Source organism: Carassius gibelio, chromosome A3 (genome assembly GCF_023724105.1).
Source record: "Carassius gibelio isolate Cgi1373 ecotype wild population from Czech Republic chromosome A3, carGib1.2-hapl.c, whole genome shotgun sequence".
NCBI classification, from domain to species: Eukaryota; Metazoa; Chordata; class Actinopteri; order Cypriniformes; family Cyprinidae; genus Carassius; species Carassius gibelio.
In genome coordinates, this window is record NC_068373.1 from 20,084,074 (window position 1) to 20,105,295 (window position 21,222).

The 21,222-nt window shown below is 36.9% G+C and overlaps 1 protein-coding gene across 3 annotated transcripts in view; it reads right to left on the reverse strand.

Annotated features, from left to right (window-relative positions):
• LOC127951424 (SRC kinase signaling inhibitor 1-like) overlaps window positions 1-21,222 on the reverse strand; it is a 65,601-nt gene that overhangs the window by 35,641 nt on the left and 8,738 nt on the right. For all 3 annotated transcript variants that reach the window (XM_052549311.1, XM_052549307.1, XM_052549319.1), the window contains exons 2-4: window positions 15,230-15,259; window positions 13,017-13,333; window positions 3,408-3,434 (exon numbers count right to left, since the gene is read on the reverse strand). In XM_052549311.1, the coding sequence (XP_052405271.1) occupies window positions 3,408-3,434; window positions 13,017-13,333; window positions 15,230-15,259 (374 nt within the window). The remainder of the gene's footprint in view (window positions 1-3,407; window positions 3,435-13,016; window positions 13,334-15,229; window positions 15,260-21,222) is intronic.

Genomic DNA, 21,222 nt, shown 5'->3' on the forward strand with positions numbered 1-21,222 from the left:
TGAACTGAAGGTAACAGCATCTGACAGGACTGTAGTGTGAACAGCATACGATTATGGTAAATACAGATATAGCTGAGAAATCTACTACAACAATGAAAGCAGTAGTACTAAATGCAACACGAGGTAGTATAAATCTGAGGATGAAATCACTTAGTTATTCGCTCATTCACTATATAGTGAGTACCACATAGTGAACAACAAACAAACTTGGATGCAAATACTATGCCCATGCAATAATGAAATTAAAAACATTGAAATGAATGAGTTCTGAATTTTAGAGTTAACGGAAATGTTCATAAAATTAATGGATAATGTCCCATGTAATGAGCTATACCTTTTTATTTTATTTAAGTTTATGGTTTAATGTTTTTTTCTATTTGTTTATAGTGTACTTGTGTTTTTGGAATAAAGTGAACAACATTGTTTAGCTGTTCAGAGAAAAGTGCCCAGGAACATTTTTATACACAAAAGCTACACTTTGATAGTTCAGGAGACATAATCAAATGTTCAAAGTTTGTTTTTTATTCACTTTGTTTTATAATCGGAGTGATAAACAGATTGAGTTTGTTGGGTTTATATTATGTTATATATATATATATATATATATATATATATATATATATATATATATATACTGTGTGTGTATATATATATATATATATATATATATATATATATATATATATATATATATATATATACATACGTATATACATACGCATATATACAGTATACACACACACACATATATATACACATATATATACATACATATATACATACACACACAAATTTATGTTTATCCTAAAATCCTGACAAATTGAAAATCACCGATGAGATAACTGAAAAATACAGCAGACATATAGCGCAGTAATATTAAAAGCTGATCTATAATTAATAGATAATATCTCATCAACATATCTGATTATTAGCACAGTTTGATACATTATTGAGGACTATTTTGAAAGTCTTGTAACATGCAAGACAACTAATATGTTTTTATACGAGTAAAATCTGAGAATTATACTAAATTCAAAAATCTGACAAGTATATAAACGTAAGTAAAAAACTTCCCATTTAATTTCATTGTCATCTACGAATGACTACTGAATTAAGATATTACATAAACCTCTTTTGTGTGTGTGAATTAAATAAAAAGAGAGGAGCATATTTTTCTTTCTTTATGCATGAGAGAAGTGTGTCTATTTCAGAGAACTTGATGGAAGACATAGTATAATATAAGATATAATGCGCACAATTTTATTAGAATAACATTATTAGCTATTACAAAGAGACGGACAGACAAGCAAAAGAAATGTGATGGAGAGAGAGAAAATGAAAGAAAATAATTGCTCTTGAGAATAATCTTTCTCTCTCTCTCTCTCTCTCTCTCTCTCTCTCTCATGCTATTGTTAGAGACAGGCTGAAGGCACAGCAGAAATTGCTCCAGCAAATTGCAGTAGATTGTGGCCTGTTCAGTCCAATGCTGAGAGAGAGGCACAGAAAACAGGGAAATGGTAAGCTGGTATGTGGTCATAAAATGGCGGCATTCTCTGCGCTTATCGTTGGGGACTAATAGCAATGATGAAGATTGAAATGATAAGAGGAAGAGGAAAATTGATTAGTTCAGCACATCTTTACTGTCTACGAGAGGACCAGCTGTAAGCTGTCTCCCAAAACAAGAGCTAACAGGTGACACAGTTTAACAAAAACATACAAATAATGCTAAACTGGGTAACCAGGCAGTGCGACCTGTGTAACTTTGTTTTTGTGGCACATGATTTTTAGGACACCTTGAAGCTCACTCGATGGGGTGAATTTGGTAATGCCTGTTTTTGGAGAAGATACTTTCAATTGTAGTTTGACAGGCCACAGTACTTAAGTTACTCTTAGGAAAATAACTAATTATATTGAAATATATATTTATATATATATATATATATATATATATATATATATATATATATATATATATATATATAAACAATGTGATAAGCAGCTACATTTATTTTGAGAGTAGAATATTTAACATAATAAAAAATAAATCATAAAAAAGTGGGGAAGGGAAGGAAAGAGAAGAGAAGAGAAGAGAAGAGAAGAGAAGAGAAGAGAAGAGAAGAGAAGAGAAGAGAAGAGAAGAGAAGAGAAGAGAAGGTCAATAATTCTGAAGACACTAATAGACAAGAGAGTGTAAGGATTAAGTATTGGATAAACGACAGAGTTTGAGGTGAACATGTAACGAGGGATTTGAAGGGTCAGGTCAGAAGGACTCCATTAGTCAAGAAAGTCTAGAGTGAAACAAATAATGTAGTGATTAAAAATCCCAACTGAGATGTCCAACACCGACAGACTCTGGAAGAAAATCACAGCATGATCTCATTAGTCCCAAATCAGTGTGGACATGTACTCATCGACATGCTCTGGATAGTCAAATAAAAACAAACAAACATGACATTAATGTTAGAAATAGAGAATGAGATTGTGTCCGTTGACAGGAGGAGTATAACGTGAATAAATGAGTGTGAGAGTGAACATGGACGACCAGAATCAGGAGGATCCCATTACTGAGTCTGTTTTTCACAGCCTGAGGCCATTTCTTGTGTCCTTGTACAATTATACACACCCTCCAATATCTCTAAAACATATAATAGACATTTTATCCCTGATAGAATAAATATCATTCACAATATAGTACAGGTTCAACAATGAGCGATTTGATGGAATACTGTAAGTAGGCCTATAAAGTTTCTGAACCATCCTATCAGCATACTCACTGTTGTGCCTTTCCCATTTTTTTTTTTTTTGTAGCTGTGACAACTTAAAAGAAGTTTTTAAAAACATCTATAGAAACTCAGTTCTGTGTTCTGTTCTATCAAGTTGACTTAAGCTGTAAGACTTTTATGGGATCAGTGTACAGGTGTGTAAGAAAATGGAAGCGAGGAAAAGAGAAAGAAAGAACGGGGGAATGAGATTTAGAAGATAAAACCCGGTGAAGCAGATCATAACAAATCAGCCTCACGAATCAATGACTTTAACACAACTGTGACCTGACACATGATACAAACCTATTCAACACCAACTGTTTCATATGATGCTCTTTGTAATTGCTACAGACTCATCATTTTAAACACTTAGGGATGTCCACGTGAGCCAACAAAGGGTTTTTTTGTGAGATTTATTTCAATTTTGGCTACAATCGTGTACCTGCTACTCGGCCAAGACAAAATCTGCTGCATTTCTTTGTTGATTTTTGGGATGTGAGTTGTATAAAAATTGGTGCGGATTCAGAGTGGGCCTACAACCGACATCAATACATACCACATACATATAACATAAGAACACAAACAGGTATCAAAAGAACAAGTTTTTAATATAAGAACACACACAGAAGTAATCAAAGCACTCACCTTAAAGCTCCAGTAGTTTGGCTGCTGCTATAGTAAGAGAGAGAAAAGAGAGAGAAAGAGAGAGAGAGCGTTACTTAGACATTTATCTCTGTGTGTGGTGACACCTCTTACACAGTCACCCTCTGCAACCATTTGACATCTTTTGTGATATAAGAATGTGAAGGAACATTGGAACAGAGACAGAAAGAACACATCTCACTGATGATATTTGTCAGAATTTTTGGGAATTTTGGATATACTTACATTCACTTCAACTTTTTATAATAAGCAATTGAATGCAAAATAACTATAACTAATATATTTGCATAATGTAAGGCATCTTTACACAAGCAAAGCAGAATTGCTCTAATTACTGCTTTCTTATTTATTCTCTAATTATAACTTCATATTTCCAACCACCATTTCATGTTTCTATATTCACAAGTCATATTAAACATGAGCATTATTGCAATATGCATTTATACTACCACCTTCACTACCGTTCAAAATTAAGGGCCAAAATATCTTTACGTTTAAAAATCATATTTTATGCACATCAAGGCTCCATTTATTTGATCAAAAATGCAGTAAAACGGTAATATTGAACAATATTACATAAATATAAACTTCATTACTTCAAAGTGTAATTTACTCCTTTGAGTTTACTCCTGTAATGGCAAAGCTGAATTTTTCCGCATTTTCAAGAAACAGCTGTGCTATTTAATATTTTTGTGAAAACCGTGATGCATTTTTTTATCTCCAGAATACTTTGATGAAAGTTCAAAAAAAGCATTACTTAAATAAAAATCTTATATATCTTATAAATGTTTTTACTCTTACTTTTGGTCAATTTAAACTAAACCATTAAAAAACGTACTGAGCCGATAACTGTTGGTAGTGAATAAGCAGCAATAAACAGACTTTTTACACCACATATGCTGCGTCATATACAGCGATTTACAGCAGAGTAAAGATAGCATTAAAGCACATGGTGAGACTGTGGCACATAATTCCTCTAGTCTGGTCATCCTATGGAGCGGTCCTGAATGGGCTGGCCCTCTAAATGAGTCTGCATGAAGGTATTTTGAGGCTTTCTCTCATCCGTCCATCAGCTGCCCTGCCTGACTGACAAGATTGCAGCAAATGGGAAAAAAAATTAATTAAACAGATCCCCTTCTGTGTCTATGCTTGGCCTGCTGCCCAGATCTATCAATCATACGGAAATTGGTCAGCTGTCTAAAGCGCTCTCACCTATCTCTCCCATTTCATCTGTTCATTTCACTTTTACTGAAAGTCAGAGACATCGCCAGCTAAAACCAGATTCTGATATTGTTGTCTTTGTTTCTTGGTTACTTTCTTTACTTTCTCTCTAACTGTCACTCTTTTGTTGGATTTTTTTTTTTAAGAGAGAGAGAGAGGGAGAAAAAGAGAAGTAATTTAAATCACTGTCATTTCCACCATAGAATGATTTAAGATGTGATGGAAATGACACTGTGGTGGAAATTATATTTAAAAAAAATTTATTCTGTCATGAATATATGTCCAATGCATTACTAGACAGACATTACATTATTAGAAGACATTTTACGTAAACTACTGAGTGTGAAAAGTGTGGTTAATAAAGTGTTTTATTTTCTTTATTCAGTTCATTAAAGCCACATGGCCTAAAGTGCCCCAAGTTCCCATATATTCTTTGAATTAAACTCAGACTGCTGCTAATTTGGTGAACCCAACCCTGATCGATCAAGACCTCTGAATATTTCATGGCCAAGTCTAGACTATTGTCAGCTGATTAAATGTGTGTGCGTGTACAAACACACATTTAGAAAGTAAAACATATTACAGCAAAAAGCGTCAACTTAATATTTCCTTCTACACAAGGCCAAAAATGTTGCTGAACTCCCTTGAAATTGGATGTTGATGTCAATGGTGTATAATAGCTCAGCACTCAAACAGTGGTACTTCAACATTATATTTTTATTCTAAAATAATATTCTGTGTATTCAATCACCTACATTTAACTTCGTGACGCTCATCCTGGCAATGCCCTACAGCCAGCAGCACTATGAAAAATACATGCAGCATGAGTTCGCAGTAGTGCTTTATTTATATTGAATCCACACAAACACTCCAAAGTTGAAGTTAAGACATCAGCTTATACACATTGCATCAGGGTCTCTCCAAAAAAGAAAAAAAAAACCCTCACATATCTAATATTTATATCTATATTTACAGTAAGTGTTGGTCAGTGTGCCTGTGTTGCTGATATCTGGGGAAAAAACTGGCCAACCCTTTTCAGATAATCCTGTGTTTATTCTGTTTCAAAACAGGTTTAACTGGTTTCTACATCTTGGCTGTTTTAATGATTGATTCTGCCCCTCCAGACAGAAATGGGTCATATATAGGGGGAAGGGCATCACCTGCAGGGATTGATTCTGGGTTACCTGATGTCAGGTACTACTGAGCAGCAGATGGACCCATTGTTTTGTTCCCAGGAGGTGTTTACTGGTACTGAACTTCAGCATGAAGCCAAGCCTTGCGTGCAGCTGATGGTCAATCCAGGGGGATAAACCGTACTTTGGAACAGCTTTGAGATTCAAGTGCTGCTCAAGGACACAATATTAAATGTCTCCCAGTGGCATTTTCAAACCAAAGCATTCTCATATTATGTGGGACATGACTGTCTGAAGCATGAAAGGAATGACAGTGTAGTCAGTCTATACATCCCTTATATTCAACACACACACACACTCAAACTTTCACCAAAAATGTGATTTTAAATTAAAGGTGCATTAAGTCATTTTATTTTCAGGATTCATTGGCCACTGAAAAAAGTGAACTTTAAAATGACATCTATCAACATGGACACAAGGTAAAATAAAAATAAAAAAACAACACTGCAAATGTTTTATTAAAATGTAAATTAATTGTAAATTGTAAATTAAATGAATTGTAAATTAAATATTTTTTTAACTGTATCAATTATATCAATTAAATATTGATTTTCTATTGTTAATAATGCCATATAAAAAAAATACTGTACAATAATATATATATATATATATATATATATATATATATATATATATATATATATATATATATATATATATATATATATATATATACACACACACACACACACATACACACAGTTAAATGATGCTCATACACTTCTCTAAAAAGTACAACTCAATGTTTGTTTTTGTGAAAAGTGGGTACATCCCATAGGCGTAATGGTTTTTATACTGTACAAACTGTATTTTCTATGCCCTTACACCAACCCTACACCTAACCCTAACCCTCACAGGAAACTTTGTGCATTTTTACTTTCTCAAAAAAACTCATTCTGTATTTTTTATAAGTGTTTTGAAACATGGGTTACATCCTCAAAAGTCACCCTCTCCTTTTAATACCTGTGTCATACCCATGTCATTATACAGAGTTGTGTCCTGATATCTCACAAAAACAAGAGCATACACACACACACACACACACACACACACACACTTCAATGTGACAACCCTAAATTTCTCTCTTTGACGTAGCTATTGATAAATAACAGAAATAACACAACTACCGACGCCATCATACTGAATCATAATTGAGGGGACACTTTGGCATCTTATGGATTTATGCACTGCAGGGCCGGTGAGCTGAGGCTTGGTGATGTTATTTTCCCATAACAAGCAGAATTCCATAGAGAAGTATGAGGCCAGCATCCTCAGTTGCTTAGAAACAACTCTTAAAGGCTGTCTAAGCTCCGGCTGCCTTTGCCAGCAGAAAATTATCAGCATGATAATAGATGATACAGGTGCATCTGAAGCAACATTACAGATCACATGAAAAAAAGCACATCCAAAGTACAGTCAATACAGTTACTTGACTAAAATCAATGAAAAGTCTGCCCAAAGCGTAATGCTTGTGGTGAAATAAAAAAAGTACATCTGATAATAGTGTGCTATTTTATCAACAAGCATTGATGCACTAACTTAAAAAGTAACTTATATACACTGAAACTCACTCAAAAATCCTAAAATACTCTTTGTTTAATTTATAACTTCGAAAAATCAGTTTTACAGTGTAGTCACAGAATTAGAGTCTTGAACACACATGGACACAGGAAACACGTTTCATCTTATTATCAGGTGGAAATGGCCCGACCATTAGTTATTGGCACTGAACTCCACTGGCACATGGAAGTGAACCTATCTGAGATTATTTACAAAACCTAACCTCAACCCTACAGTAAGTCTTAAAGATACAGCAATAAACCCAACTAAACTGCTTGCTGTTAAATTCTAAGAGAGTTAAAACTGGCATTGAAGTACAAATATATATACGACTATGTACCTGCAATAATCCTTAACTAGCTTTAATCAGGAGTACATAATGCAATACTTTAAAACTGTAATAGAGCATGCTCCCTTTAAATCCCCCTCCTGCATGCATCAGAGACGTAGCTTTTGTTTGCAAGTCAAATTCCACCATGTGAACCTACACATGAGCATTACAAACACTACACCTTTATTAAAGCAAAAGCACATTCTCATGCACACTAAACACAACAATCAGGCCTGAATACTAGTTGCATCTGATCCCGTGACCAGCATTAGTCTCCACCTGAGAAACATGTGTCAGCCCAGCAAGACGACATCCAGAGCCTACCGGAGTTATACACCACCTGACCTGAATGCAAAACAGCTCTTCCTTCCCTCACATGCACACACACATACAAATACATACAGTCACACATGTTCCCTCTCGCTGACATGCAGCTACACACACACTAGTCACACACTCCTGCACTCCTCAAACCCGAGTAGTGTCCATCTGCACGCAGTCACCACATCAACCAAGCTCATAATAACCAAACAAATAAAGCCAACGCAGTTCTCACCTGCACCTGTATGCATGTGCACTAGTGTGTGTGCGTCCTCCCTACACACACACACACACACACACGCATGCACACTCGCTAGATGCCTTCAGTCTTAGCAGCTGGCTGTCAGGTGTGCAGAATACTCATTCTCTTATTTCTGCCCTCTCTTTCTCTCTCCAGCACATGCGACGGCAGGTTCTTTATTTAATTCATTACAGCATCGGCTGGCTACTGGCTGCTGCTTTAACTCTTCCGTGCTGGAGTCTTGGGAAAAGGCTGGTAGAGGGTAATTAACTCTCCTCCTGCCGGTTTACACACTGTTGCACTCATCTGTCCCGTCTCTCCCTCTCTTCTTGTCCTCCTCTTCCCCTCCCCCTTTCCATTATTCCACCACGGCTGCAGATAGGCAAATAAATAAGTATTCCTGTGAAGCCTCTTCTTTCAGAGGTAAGGCTATTCTGAATCCCTTCCCCTTTTTCTCCACTGTTTTTTTTTTTGCATTCTATGTCACTCTCTCTCTCTTACTTCTTTTATTCCTTGTTCTCTCGTTTTCTCCAGCCTGACCTTTGCAATATGATATCACCAGTTTCTATATAAGGGCGGTGTTGCCTTGGCAACCATGGACTCCACCTGTCTCTCACCCAACCTCCCTCTCTCTCTCTCTCTCTCTCTCTCTCTCTCTCTCTCTCTCTCTCTCTCATTTGATCCTGTCATCTCTCACACACTTGCTGGGCATTAATGTCATGCTCAGGTATGTGATGAGAATCACATACATAAGGATGAAAGAGCTGTAAAATAGATGATGAAAAGACAAAGAGAGACTTTTCGAAACAGCCCTGCTGAAAAGACTAGCTCCGACCAGCATGAGTTTCCATGCTTATGCTGATTTGGTGCTTGTCTAGGTAATCGACTGTCATAGTCATGTTGTTCGCCAACAAAAAATGCTCATTGACCAATCTACTTAAAGGAGTAGTTCATACAAAAAAGAAAATGAGCATCATTTATTCATGTTGTTCTAAATCTCTACGACTTTCATTGTTGCACAAAATGAATGTACTGGCCATTCTAGTCAATAAGAGTAATGTAGCTTTCAAGCTTCAAATAATGATTTAAACTTTAGTTATAAGAACTACTATTACGGTGCACTACATCTCTTTTAATAGCATTCATTGTAACTGCATGGATGAGAGCAACAACTAGAAACTAGTGATCGACCAGTATATAACCTAGACCAATTAATTAGCCTCTGCGTTCAGCCTCTAAGTTTTTCTCTTTACAAGTGCTTTAATAAGTAGGACTTTTATTTTCACATCACTAAAAATGGCAGAACATGAGCTCAGATGCACAGCAGCTCCCATTTTCCATTTTTTTTAAAAGCACATTTTTCAGCAAAAACTAATTTGTGTCTTTTAAATGATTTAACAAATACAGTATTTAATTTGACAAACTGTGTTGGTTACAATGTTTATTTCCTTTTTAGTATAATGTTTTTAATAATTTCATTAGTTTGAATCCGTCCGTCCGTTTGTCCATCAAGTTCAAAAGTGTCTTTTTCAACACTCATCCCTCTAAAAACATCAGCACAAATGGATTTTGAAAGACTTGAGCATAAACATGTTTGTTATTCCTGACTCTCTCTCTCTCTCTTTCTCTCTCTTTTCATGCACATAGCTGATTGGCTGATACTGGTTTGATGCAGTGACAGAATCCATATTTGAATACAGCATTGCGTCACCCTCTTCCATGAGAACCAGTTGTTCCATTCACAGAGTGGCGCTGTGCTGTTTTGCTGTATTCTAGCATGCAACTGCCTGTTTTTTATGGTGATTACAAAATGTTTCAATTAAATTTTTTGACAGCTTCTCTCAAGCTGTGCGAAAACTGGGGATATTAAGCCTATGCCACCAGTGACTGAAGAGTTTGTATGTACTGCAGGCTCTTCAGACTGTCAGCCTAAATCCGATTTTTTTGTGCATATATCCAACTGGAATCAGATGTAGATGACTAACTGTCCACACTGTGTATCGCAACTGTACAAATCTGATTTGTGTCCCATAGCGTTCTTTCTTTTTACTGAATATCTGCATTGGTTTCTATGGCAATGCTGTTGTAGGGGTGTCCTCGACTAAGGATTTCCATAGTTGAATCAGAATTTTCGAATCTTGCCGGTATTCGACTAATAGTCAAATCATATGTTTGGGGGTGGGGCAAAATACATTGAGTCAAGTCAGACATTCGACAGCCATAATTACTGATGTTGACACACAGGAAAAATGTGTAATAAATGCCTCGCAGATACAGACAGGTAAATAATGTTTTGATTAAAAGATATTTAACACTAAACGTCAGCGGAACCCTAACGATTCACAATTTTTACAATAGTGCTCTCATTATAAAGTTAGCCTATATTAATGTTCTGCATTTCTGTTTTGAGCTGCGCACGCTGAAGATTACCAGTAGAGTGACGCATTTGATAGCAAGTTTTTAATCAATGGGATTAAACTCATAATTTCATGTAGAATATGCTTCGTTATTTATACAATATAACGTTAATATTAGGACTTATAGGCTATCTGCAAAAAGAGACCGATTGCAAATGAACGTGTCTGTGCGGCTCTGAATGAACTCCTTTTGTGGATGCGTTCTTCACGCAACAATGTGCAGAAACACGGCAGCTAAACTCTAAAAATTCACAGCATTTTATTATAATGGTCTTCTCATTATAATGGTATGGGTGTAACAGTCCAGTCATATGTTATTAATTGTAACGCTGAGTCAGGGACGTTATGATCCATAAGCAGCTTTATTTCAATAATCAACAGAGTAAACAGAAACAGGTCAATCAGGGGCGTTAGATACCACGTAGACAAATCAGAATCATAAACCTTGACAGAGCGTAGAATCAGGGCTGGCGGCTGCCAGGCAGAGGCGAGAGAACAAGGCAGAGGTCGATAAGGCAGGCGGCAGAGAATCAGAGTCCAATAATCAGTCCAGGTCATACACGGAAGATCCAACAGTGGGAAAACGCTCGGTAATGTCTGCATGGGCAAAACAAGACTTCGCGTTTGAGAGAACAGGGCGAGTTCCTTAAATAGGGGATGAAGATGAGCGACACCTGTGCAGGTAATCAGCCCCAGGTACGGGGTGTATGGGAAATGGAGTTTGAAGGAGGTTAATACTCGGGTGACGGTTCCCTCTGGTGGTGATCAGAGGGAGCCACAGAGGCTGTGTTTGTGACATTAATATTCTGCATTGTAGTTTGTCCTGCTCGCGCTGCACGCTGAAGAGATACCGTAGTACTACATTGAAGCGCTTGACTCAAAACCAAATTCATCTTATCAGGTAAATAATATATGAACGATATATTTACACCGGCTGAAATGTTTTGAAATCTCTTGTACCCTACCTGATCGAAAAAATCCAGTCTCTGCCTGTGTCAGTTTGAGTCTTGGTAAAGTTTTAAATCCCTCCTGCTAAGATGCTCCTGTTGGTCACTGATTATGGAAAGTGAAACATAAATCTATAGGGGTTGGATTTATTCACACACTTTAAAATATTTATTGGAAGCTTCTTTCTTTTCAGATTCTTATTCACGGATTTTTCATAAGAGGCTGCATATTAACTAATTGGGAGAAAACCGCAAGTTCTATGTGAAATCAGACATTTGGGCGCTCACATATAGTCAGAATGGCATAATCATAACGATATTCGAATATTCGACTGTGAGATTGGTAGTCAAATCAGGCTCCCCGAATCGAAGCATCGAATTGTCGACTATTTGGGGTCACCCCTATGCAGTTGCATTCATTCCTATGCTCAAAAACAACTATAACAGCAATACAGTTTGCAATCCAGATGTCGACTTACAACATGACTACATGTTGCCATCCCGCCGCATTATATTTAATTTTATGAGGCAGCAGCAGAAACACAGGAAGCTGGAATGTGCGACTTTCCGTGCTGCCATCTCCACTGGTTTCAAAACTCAAAGAGGTTTGTATACTAGTTGTATATTGTCTTTTTCTCCTTGACTTGTACTACGCAACAACACAATCTTGTTTCCGCAAAGACTTTCAGAATCATTACTACAAAAACGTCAGACGTGCTTACGTTTTACATGGCCTAAGAACGTAAAAGACCCATGCTAAATCCAATCTGAATGTTCATAATGTGTCAATGGCTCCTTCGGAAGTCCTCTAAGATGGGTACAATTTCAAAGTCACATGTTGTGCATCTTTTGTGTGTGAGAGTGTGTCCATGCGCACTTAATGTTATTTACACAAGTAGCTGAATCAACGCTCTTTTGTAGTTACTGGAGTAACACTCCCATTAACCAGTCAGAGGCTTAATGATGTCGCAAGGATGTTGAATCAAGAACCTGTTCTGTGTGTGTGTTCAGTTTTTTAAATACACACACAATACCAACACTGATGATAACAAGACATGTTTCTTGAGCAGCAAGTCAGCAAATTAGAATGGTTTCATCTCTGATACGACATCAGCTTATTAAGCAACAGACTGAAAATGTAAAAAATACCTTATTTACAGAAGTCCATGATTAGAAGTTACTGTATATTAAAAAAAAAGAAGAAAAGAAAAAGAAGAAAAAAAACATATATAAAATAAAATACACTGTTCAAGCCCTAACCCAGCCCTAAACTTAATATGACTGGTGAATTATAATGTTGTTCCATGACTAACAATAATATTGATCCAGCAACATCAAACAAGGTAAACCTCGTACATACCTGTTCACGTGCGCTTCTCTCTGCAGTGCCCCTCATGCTGCCGTGTGAGGGGGATGGTGAGGGTGGTAGGGAGTGCTGAGGAGGGTACTTGTTCTTCAGGTGGTCCATGAATGTGTCCCGCTTGCGTTCCATGTCGGCCTTGTGCAGGTTGGTGAGGGCCTCCAGGCTCTGGGCGGCGATGACCGTGTGCCGGTGTTCAGAGGTGTGGACCAGCCCCACATTGGAGAAGCGTCGCGTGCTGTTTCCCAGCGTCCGATATTCACGCGGGTACTCCAGGTCATCTGTGGACATCATGTGACCTCCGCCACGCTCAGGGTCTGGTTTGAGGGAGAGATGAAAGGGGGCCAGGAAGAGTTGAGGAATGTGAAGAGTGTGGCACCAGCATGCATGCATCCATTCAGTCATGCACGAACACACACACGCAACAGCGCAAATGCATACACAGACAGACAGACGGTGGAGGAGAATGAGGTGAAGGGAAGGAAGAGAGAAAAATGGGATGCAATGTTAGACTTATTTCAAGAGCGAGTGGCTGCTCCCTGCAAAGTTATTGATCTCAGGTTTGGTCAAAAAGAGGTAACTAAGAAAAAATTTAAGCACTGAGCTATAGAGCAGTAAAACAAAATAAGAAGAAGAAGAAGAAGAAGAATGGAGCCAAAATTTCTCTGTAGGAGATTACATTTTGCATTGCCTGGCGATTCGTCTGTTGTCATCTGATGTGGATTTCTTATTTTCCAAACACGCATGCTGGCACACATCCTGCACAAGCATGTACCACTGCATGCAAATTCACATATACATATATCAGGGGCGTCATGTACAATGTTTTTTTGAGGGGGGCACCAGTGCTAGGCTCATTTTATGCCCTAGATGAGATAAGTGCTTTTATGCACTTTTCCACAACTTAAAGAAATTTTGTTCACCCAAAAATGAAAATTCTGTCATCATTATCATTAACATTAACCTCATATCATTTTTAAGGCTGCACCTGCAATAACATCCTTTCCTACAATATACAGTAGCAGGCGAAAAACAATATGATAGAAGCAGTATTTTGGAATTCACAGTACTCATAAAAGAGTAGGTAAAAAGTACCATGATGACCTACTACTTCAGGCTAGACTCCTGTGCAAGTGCACACCCAGTTATTAGGAAATTATTTGGAGAGGATTTCTGAATGCCAGTGCAACTAATGCTGGTCACATGCTAATGACAACATGTCGAATATAGCGTGCCCAGATTACATTCACACTATACACATTTATACTATATACAACTGTTTTTTTAGCAGGACCAATGTAATTTCCTATTCGGATTAAGTAACTAGTCAAGAGATTATGCAATTTCAGATGCAGCATAAGACATTGCAAAAGTAATCACACAAACCTCACTGGTTTCTCATGTGTCAGATTTGAGCTTCCGTGTTTACCATATTTGATGTTAATCAATGTTTATATGCAAAATGAAATCTGTTCATGAAAGCAATCGTGTCTCTTCAGAAGACTTAGATTAAACATCCAAACTTGGATTAAATGCTTGGTTCATATGGATTAATTTTGCAATGTTTTATGTACTTCTTAATGTGTAAAAGTTTTGGTTGCACGGACTTTCAATGAATGAACAAAAAGGATGAGCGAATAATAAAAGTATCTTCATTTGGTTCAAAAAAGGAACAAGTAATGGGAAAGAATGACATGAGGGTGAGTAAATGTTGACAGACATTTCATTTAATCATTTAGTTAAGTCGAATTAAGAAGATGGGGAAAAAATCTATAGGTGAGGAAAGCTCTTAAAATCTGTTATAAAAAAGTGATTCTATATAGCGAAATATTTGTTACCAGCAGGGGCAAGCTGAATCATGCTTACCAGCCAAACTTTGACACCGTGGTTTACTGTATGGGCCCCCTCAGCTTAAAAGTGGATGATACTTCTGACAAAGTATCAAAAATATAAAAAAAATATATTCACGCACTCCCAAAATGCACATGTAGCTTCACCACAACCCCTCACTTGCACATAAAGACCGGCAGGAACAGCGGCTAATGCACATCGCACACAAAACAACACTCATTGTGGTCGGGCAGTATGCAGAGACAAGACATTGACATACAATTGACAAAACCACTGGAACAAAATGGCAGGCCAGTCAGAGGCTCTGATTGGCCAGAGGCAGGACGACATGAGGGGATATGGGAGTGGCTGGGTGTGGTTACCTTGCTTCGGAAAGCAGGCCCCAACACTGGCTGAAAAAAACAAAGCATCAACCACAGTTAAGTTCCTCATTCTCTCTTTCTTTCATTCTCTCTTTCATACAGACACACGATAATTGCCATTGGCTCTTTTGGCAAGAATTGATTCCCAAATCATCTCTATATTTTATGCAAAAGGAACAGGAACATTGTTCAGTCATAATACGAAAAATAAAACCCTACACGAGGAGCAAATTCTCTGACTGCTGTTCACGAAAACTAGAAAGGCGCTTCTCACATTGCTGGTGTTGTTTTTTTGCGTAAACAGAAGCTTTCTGTAGAAGCTTTCTGTTCCAACCGAAAAACCTCCCCGAGCACCTTCTGTCAGGAATTTATGAGTCTCGCTGTCAGCTTCCTTGAAGCTGCTGAAAAAACAAATACAAACACCCACACAATCACTACATTAAACTTTACATTTATCAACCATTCCTCCTTCTAGCTACTACTCTTACTTATTTTCTCTTTCACACGTTAACAATTTCAAACCTCATAGCATCTTATGACTAACATCAATAAATACATCTTAAAAGAACAAAGAGTATATGTGTTTGATGTTGTAAGGTGTTTGTGTGTGTTGCAAGGTTTTCAGCAGGAGTGAGCTCAGAAAAGGTACGTATCGGTCTTGATTGCTTGTGTTGGGTAATTTTGTTAATAAATTGTTAATGAAGTATCTGAATGTTTTAATGGGCTGAAATCTAGCCCCTGGTGATGGAATCCTCCATTTTATACCTGAGGCCAGATTACAGGAACACACGAGCATTAAAAAAACTGCTGAAAGCTGCAGGTGACATAGAGGTACACTATAAAGCAAGTGTTCAGTTTCACATTCCTGTTTTATTTTTGTCTATGCCTGAAATAGATTGTGCTGCTTAATAGTTTTATAGAGACAATACCATAACGGAAAGTTTCAAAGAACTGCACTTTGTTAACTTATTTAATGTTTTGATCAGTTTAACGCATCCTCGTTTAATAAAAAGTGGTTTCTTTAAGAACTGACCAAACTTTTGAAGTTTGTGTAGTGACAAACAACAACAAATTATTCACTGGAATGCCAAATTAAAGTGTGATTATTCACATTCTATTAATTTTGTAAATGAAAATTAGTTACTAAGGTTATTAAGTGAGACATTTTTGACAGCCTTTCATAAGAAGTAAAAAACTGTTGTGATGAACTGGCACTTGATATATGATATGATATGATACGATATGATATGATATGATATTATAGTATATTGTGTAGAGTATAGTATAGTGTAGTATAGTATATTTAAATATGTGCCATTTTAAACTTGAAAAAACAAAATGAAGACCCAAAGTCATTTTCTCTAAAAAAATAAATAAATAAAATACTCAGATCATGTGCTTCCAGCTGAGTGGGATATTAATCACTCTTTATGACTCAACTTTCACCATGGTCTGCCTATTGCCCCTTCACCCCCTTCCAGGAAGCTTGGGGCTAAAAACACCATCACCATCCAATGAATTATTCAGATTATTTTTGAAGCATTGAATCTGAAAGCAGCTGGTGTTTTATTAAGCAGAGCTGATGCTTTAAGAGAAACAGACAGCATCGGAGCTCCTGAGGAATGGATAAATTTAATGACCTTGTGGTTAATGTTGTTAGCATTGAATACTTTAATAGCATAATCTTTCAGTGAGCGGCCTGTTGAAGGACAGACAAAACTGATACCGACTTACCATGATACTTGCTCTAGGGAGTTTGAACCATTAATAGACCCTGACAAAGTGACTAAACTGTGTTAGCTTTAGCAGTAAGAGATTTGAATGGAAGCAAGAAGGACATGTTCATTTCACTTAAACAGGCAGAATAATTGAGTGATATCATGGTGTTAAAGTTGTTCTGAGAACAACTGCATATTGGTGACTGTACTAATAAAGCCCAGACAATGGTAATTTGATGTTCTTAACTTAATATAGTATATAGTGGAATCCTATTCATTTCAGTGTCACATGATCCTTCAGAAATTATTTTCATTTGCTGCTCAAAAAAAAAAAAAAAAAAAAAAAGATTTCTTATTGGTATCAATGTTTAAGAGGTTCAACTGAACAGAATTGATCTGAAATGGAAATAGAAATTTTGTAATATTCTAAATATTAAAAAGGGGTATCAGTAATAGTAGTTGTAGTCCTCTAACTATGGTAATGAGGAGACATTCATGGTTTTACATATGGATACTGTGGCTTAACGTAATACATACAAAATGCTAGAGCTGAAATATGATTACTATACAAGAACTACAGTAAATGTACCTTTAATGTGTATGATAAATAATGCAATCACATGTAGCTCTGCTCAGAGCTGTATTAGATTAAAGTAAGTCAAAGGGGACCTCTTTGGTTAAATTTGAGTCCACACTGGACCAGATTAATGCAATAAAGCCAAAAGCCTTCAAGCATTGATTCCAAGAAAACTGCACCCTGCTGTCTCATTCTCTCATCTCAGATCATTTACCCTCAACTCATTCTTCTAATAAAGACAAAATGCTGGAACAAAATAACCATCTTGAGTGTAAGGAAACAAAGGGCATTGATCTGACATGTGCATGGAAGCACATATCTTCAGCGAAGAGAGTCGACCCATGTGCTAAAAGCAGGTAACTGCCACAGGCACTGAGAAAATGAGAGAGAACAGACAATGCCGGAAGTGGAGAAGGGTTGTTTGCCTCCATCCATCACAGAAGCCAAGCTAGAATTACTCTGACAGGCAAAATCAATGCAAAATAACAGCCTGAGAACTTGTTAGCAAGACCTTTTCAAAAAGTACAAGAGAACAATGACGTTTAGCGAGCAAGGAGGAGTAAGGGAGAGAAAATGAGAGCTAACAAACTCTAAACACTAAAGCCATCTTTATCCCACTGTTATGAAGAAATACTGTGTGCAAAGGCAATAACCGTGCTGAATACAATGAGTGTGTGGATTCTCTGATAACTTCACAGCACAGCATTGTATTGCTGCATATTTATTCGAGAGACCTTTTTGTATCTTCCAGGGATCAGAATGACTTCAGTTTCATATTTAACATCCATAAAAAAGGTTGCAGCTAAAAATAAATAAATAAATAAATAAATTGACAAGCAATTATACAATTCCTAAATTAAAAAAGTTTCTATTCGCATCATAGTGGCAACACCAGCATGTTAACATAATATATATATATATTGGTAAGAGTGTGTGACTTCTAGTTAAGTGGAGCAGTAGCTGCACCCAATCAAAATACACCTGTGGAACAGATGACCAATCAGAGTAAAGAAAACCCCTGGCACATTCTAGGAATATGTACATTGAAGAAACAGCAATGAAAACAAAGGCTACATATTTTGTATTGAAATACAATAAACGTTCATCTTCTAATGACTCCCCTCTCATCTTCCCCCCTGGCTGTTCCTTAAACCACAGTGAAACACACACATGCTGCCATCAGGGAGACACGACTGCCTTCTGCTCGCCTGGGAGCCCATCAGGAGCATATGGAGAGGAAAGAGAGGAGGTTATGAATGATGGGGAGGCAGAGTAGAGACAGGAAAGAAACAGGCAGGGGAGTCATGCACCAATTTGTTTTGAAGGGAGACCAGTGGCAATCCTGACACTCCTGGACTAATATATATATTAGGCTCAATAAGAGTACTTTTATACAGCAAGGATGCATCAACTTGACCAAAAGTGGCACTGACAATACATAATATTTCTTGTGAACTTTCTATTCATTAAAGAATCCTGAAAAAATGCATTATGGTTTCCACAATGTTTCCAAATTGATAATACAAGGAATTGTTTCTTAAGCAGCAGAAGAGCATTTGGTGATTTCACAAGGATCATGTGACACTGAAGACTTGAGTAAGGGCTGCCATCACAGAAATCACATTTTTTAATATTACAACAGAAAACCTGCCCACACTAAATCTTTTTAAAATATTGATTTGAAATCATAGCGTTTAACATTTGTGACTGTATTTTTTATCACATATACACACACGCACACACATGTACATGGTACGGAAACTTTAGGCTGGTTTAATTTAACTGAATTGGTATTTGTTCTTGAATACCCATATTTACAATACATCTTCAGTGAAATCACTGCAAATATAAGATCACATAAAATGGTTCAGCTGAGCTTATTGATTCAACAGGAGACACTTTTCTATTTCATTCTTGTTTTACCTTTTGATTTTGTAATACATTATGTAAATTCTACCAAGTTATGCCAAAACATATTTTCCTTAATACACACACTTACAAATGTGCACAGAACCCTCCATTATGCTGTCTATGCTGCAAACACACAAAACCAGAACTTAACATCAGTTGTTTATCAGTGTTTTAGTGCACACTAAAACAGCACCAGCCTATTTTTACAATGGCCTCTAGAGTTTTGGCTGCTCAACAACCACACTGGCTTTTCACCAAGGATCTTTTTAAAAGAGAAATGTGTAATTTCTGTGCCACTAGTGTTACCCAAGCTATCAATGTTTTAACAAGGTTTTAACTGGTTAGCAGTAGTTAGGCCGTCCTTGGAAAATGTAGTTACTACACACTTTGTAGGCAAAAAAAAACATATTTCTCCACTGAGCCATTCAAAATTAACAATACATCCCAAACGTATATTTGTCAGACAAACCCCTTTGACCTACAGTAACATGAACATGACCTAACATGAGAAATATTTAAATAATTAAACAACACATTTGCATGATCACGGTTCCCTGATATCGGCTAATGGTCACACAACATGCAATCAAAAATTTTCACTTATAGTTTTTACATTTTATTGTTTTTTTATTTTTTATTTATTATAATTAATTAATAGCTTTTCATGAAAACACAAACCCCCTGGGGTTTGCAAAGCCCAACCAAATAAGACTTAAACTGTCTTAACTGACAAAATTGGAAAATAAATCTCATAAATTCCCTTTTAGAGTTAACCATCAGAACCATAAAGTAAAGTAAGTGCAGTTAAGTACTAACTCATTTAAACTAATTAATTCTTTTGGTATTAAACGCTGCAAATTTCATATTCAAAACATTGCAATTATTTTAAAAAGCCAAAGGCATATTCTAAATGGAACCCTATTAAATGTAATGAGTTATTCAGGGTGAATTATTCTGGTGGATATACAGTAATAGAACGGCTGAAAACACACAAAAAGCAATAATTCAGTTAATTCCAGGAGATATGTAAAATCCATCCAGTGGGAGGAGATGCCATCGGTCAGATGTTGTTAAACAAAACTAAATAACTGCAACTATTCAATCACTCCTCCTCTCTCTTTCTGTGGTTGTAGACAGAGAAAAGAGACCTTTCCTCGCTGTTGTATAATTGCTATTACCACCTAGGGGCCATCAAACTGACTGAGAAACAACTTTTTCTCTAACAAGTCCATTATGGATGAGTCACACAATCAGAAACACATTCACAGACATACACGGACTGAGAAAAGCAAACAAAAGTAGCAGTGCACAGCCGCCTCTCTCTGTTGCATGCGGTGTTCTATCTCCCCATCTTCAGCATCAGATGTTTGAGAAGTGTTCATTATTTACCTCAGCTCTGGAAGATTTGATTACACTCTAACAGTGAGATTGAGAATCAATCTGGTTTTTCCCTTAATGTTCGCAATACCATTACAAAAACACTCAACTCACTACGGTTGGGGCGGATTACCAGCTTGTTTGTGTCCCCTGGTGTTAATAGCAGGCTTTTTAATTAAACTAAACAAGAGTTCGCCATCCCCCGTCTCTCTTACTCAGTCACTGTGGAGACTCATCCCACGAGAAATGACAAAAACAAGACTGCTAACAATGTCAATGTTTGATGAGACAGAGGCGGTTTTTAATCTTAAAAACAAATATTTTACTACACATAAGAGAGTGTATGTCTTTGTGGGTTTCATCTTTAACATGCTTCTGAAAACCATCAGAGACATCATTAAAGAAGCTGA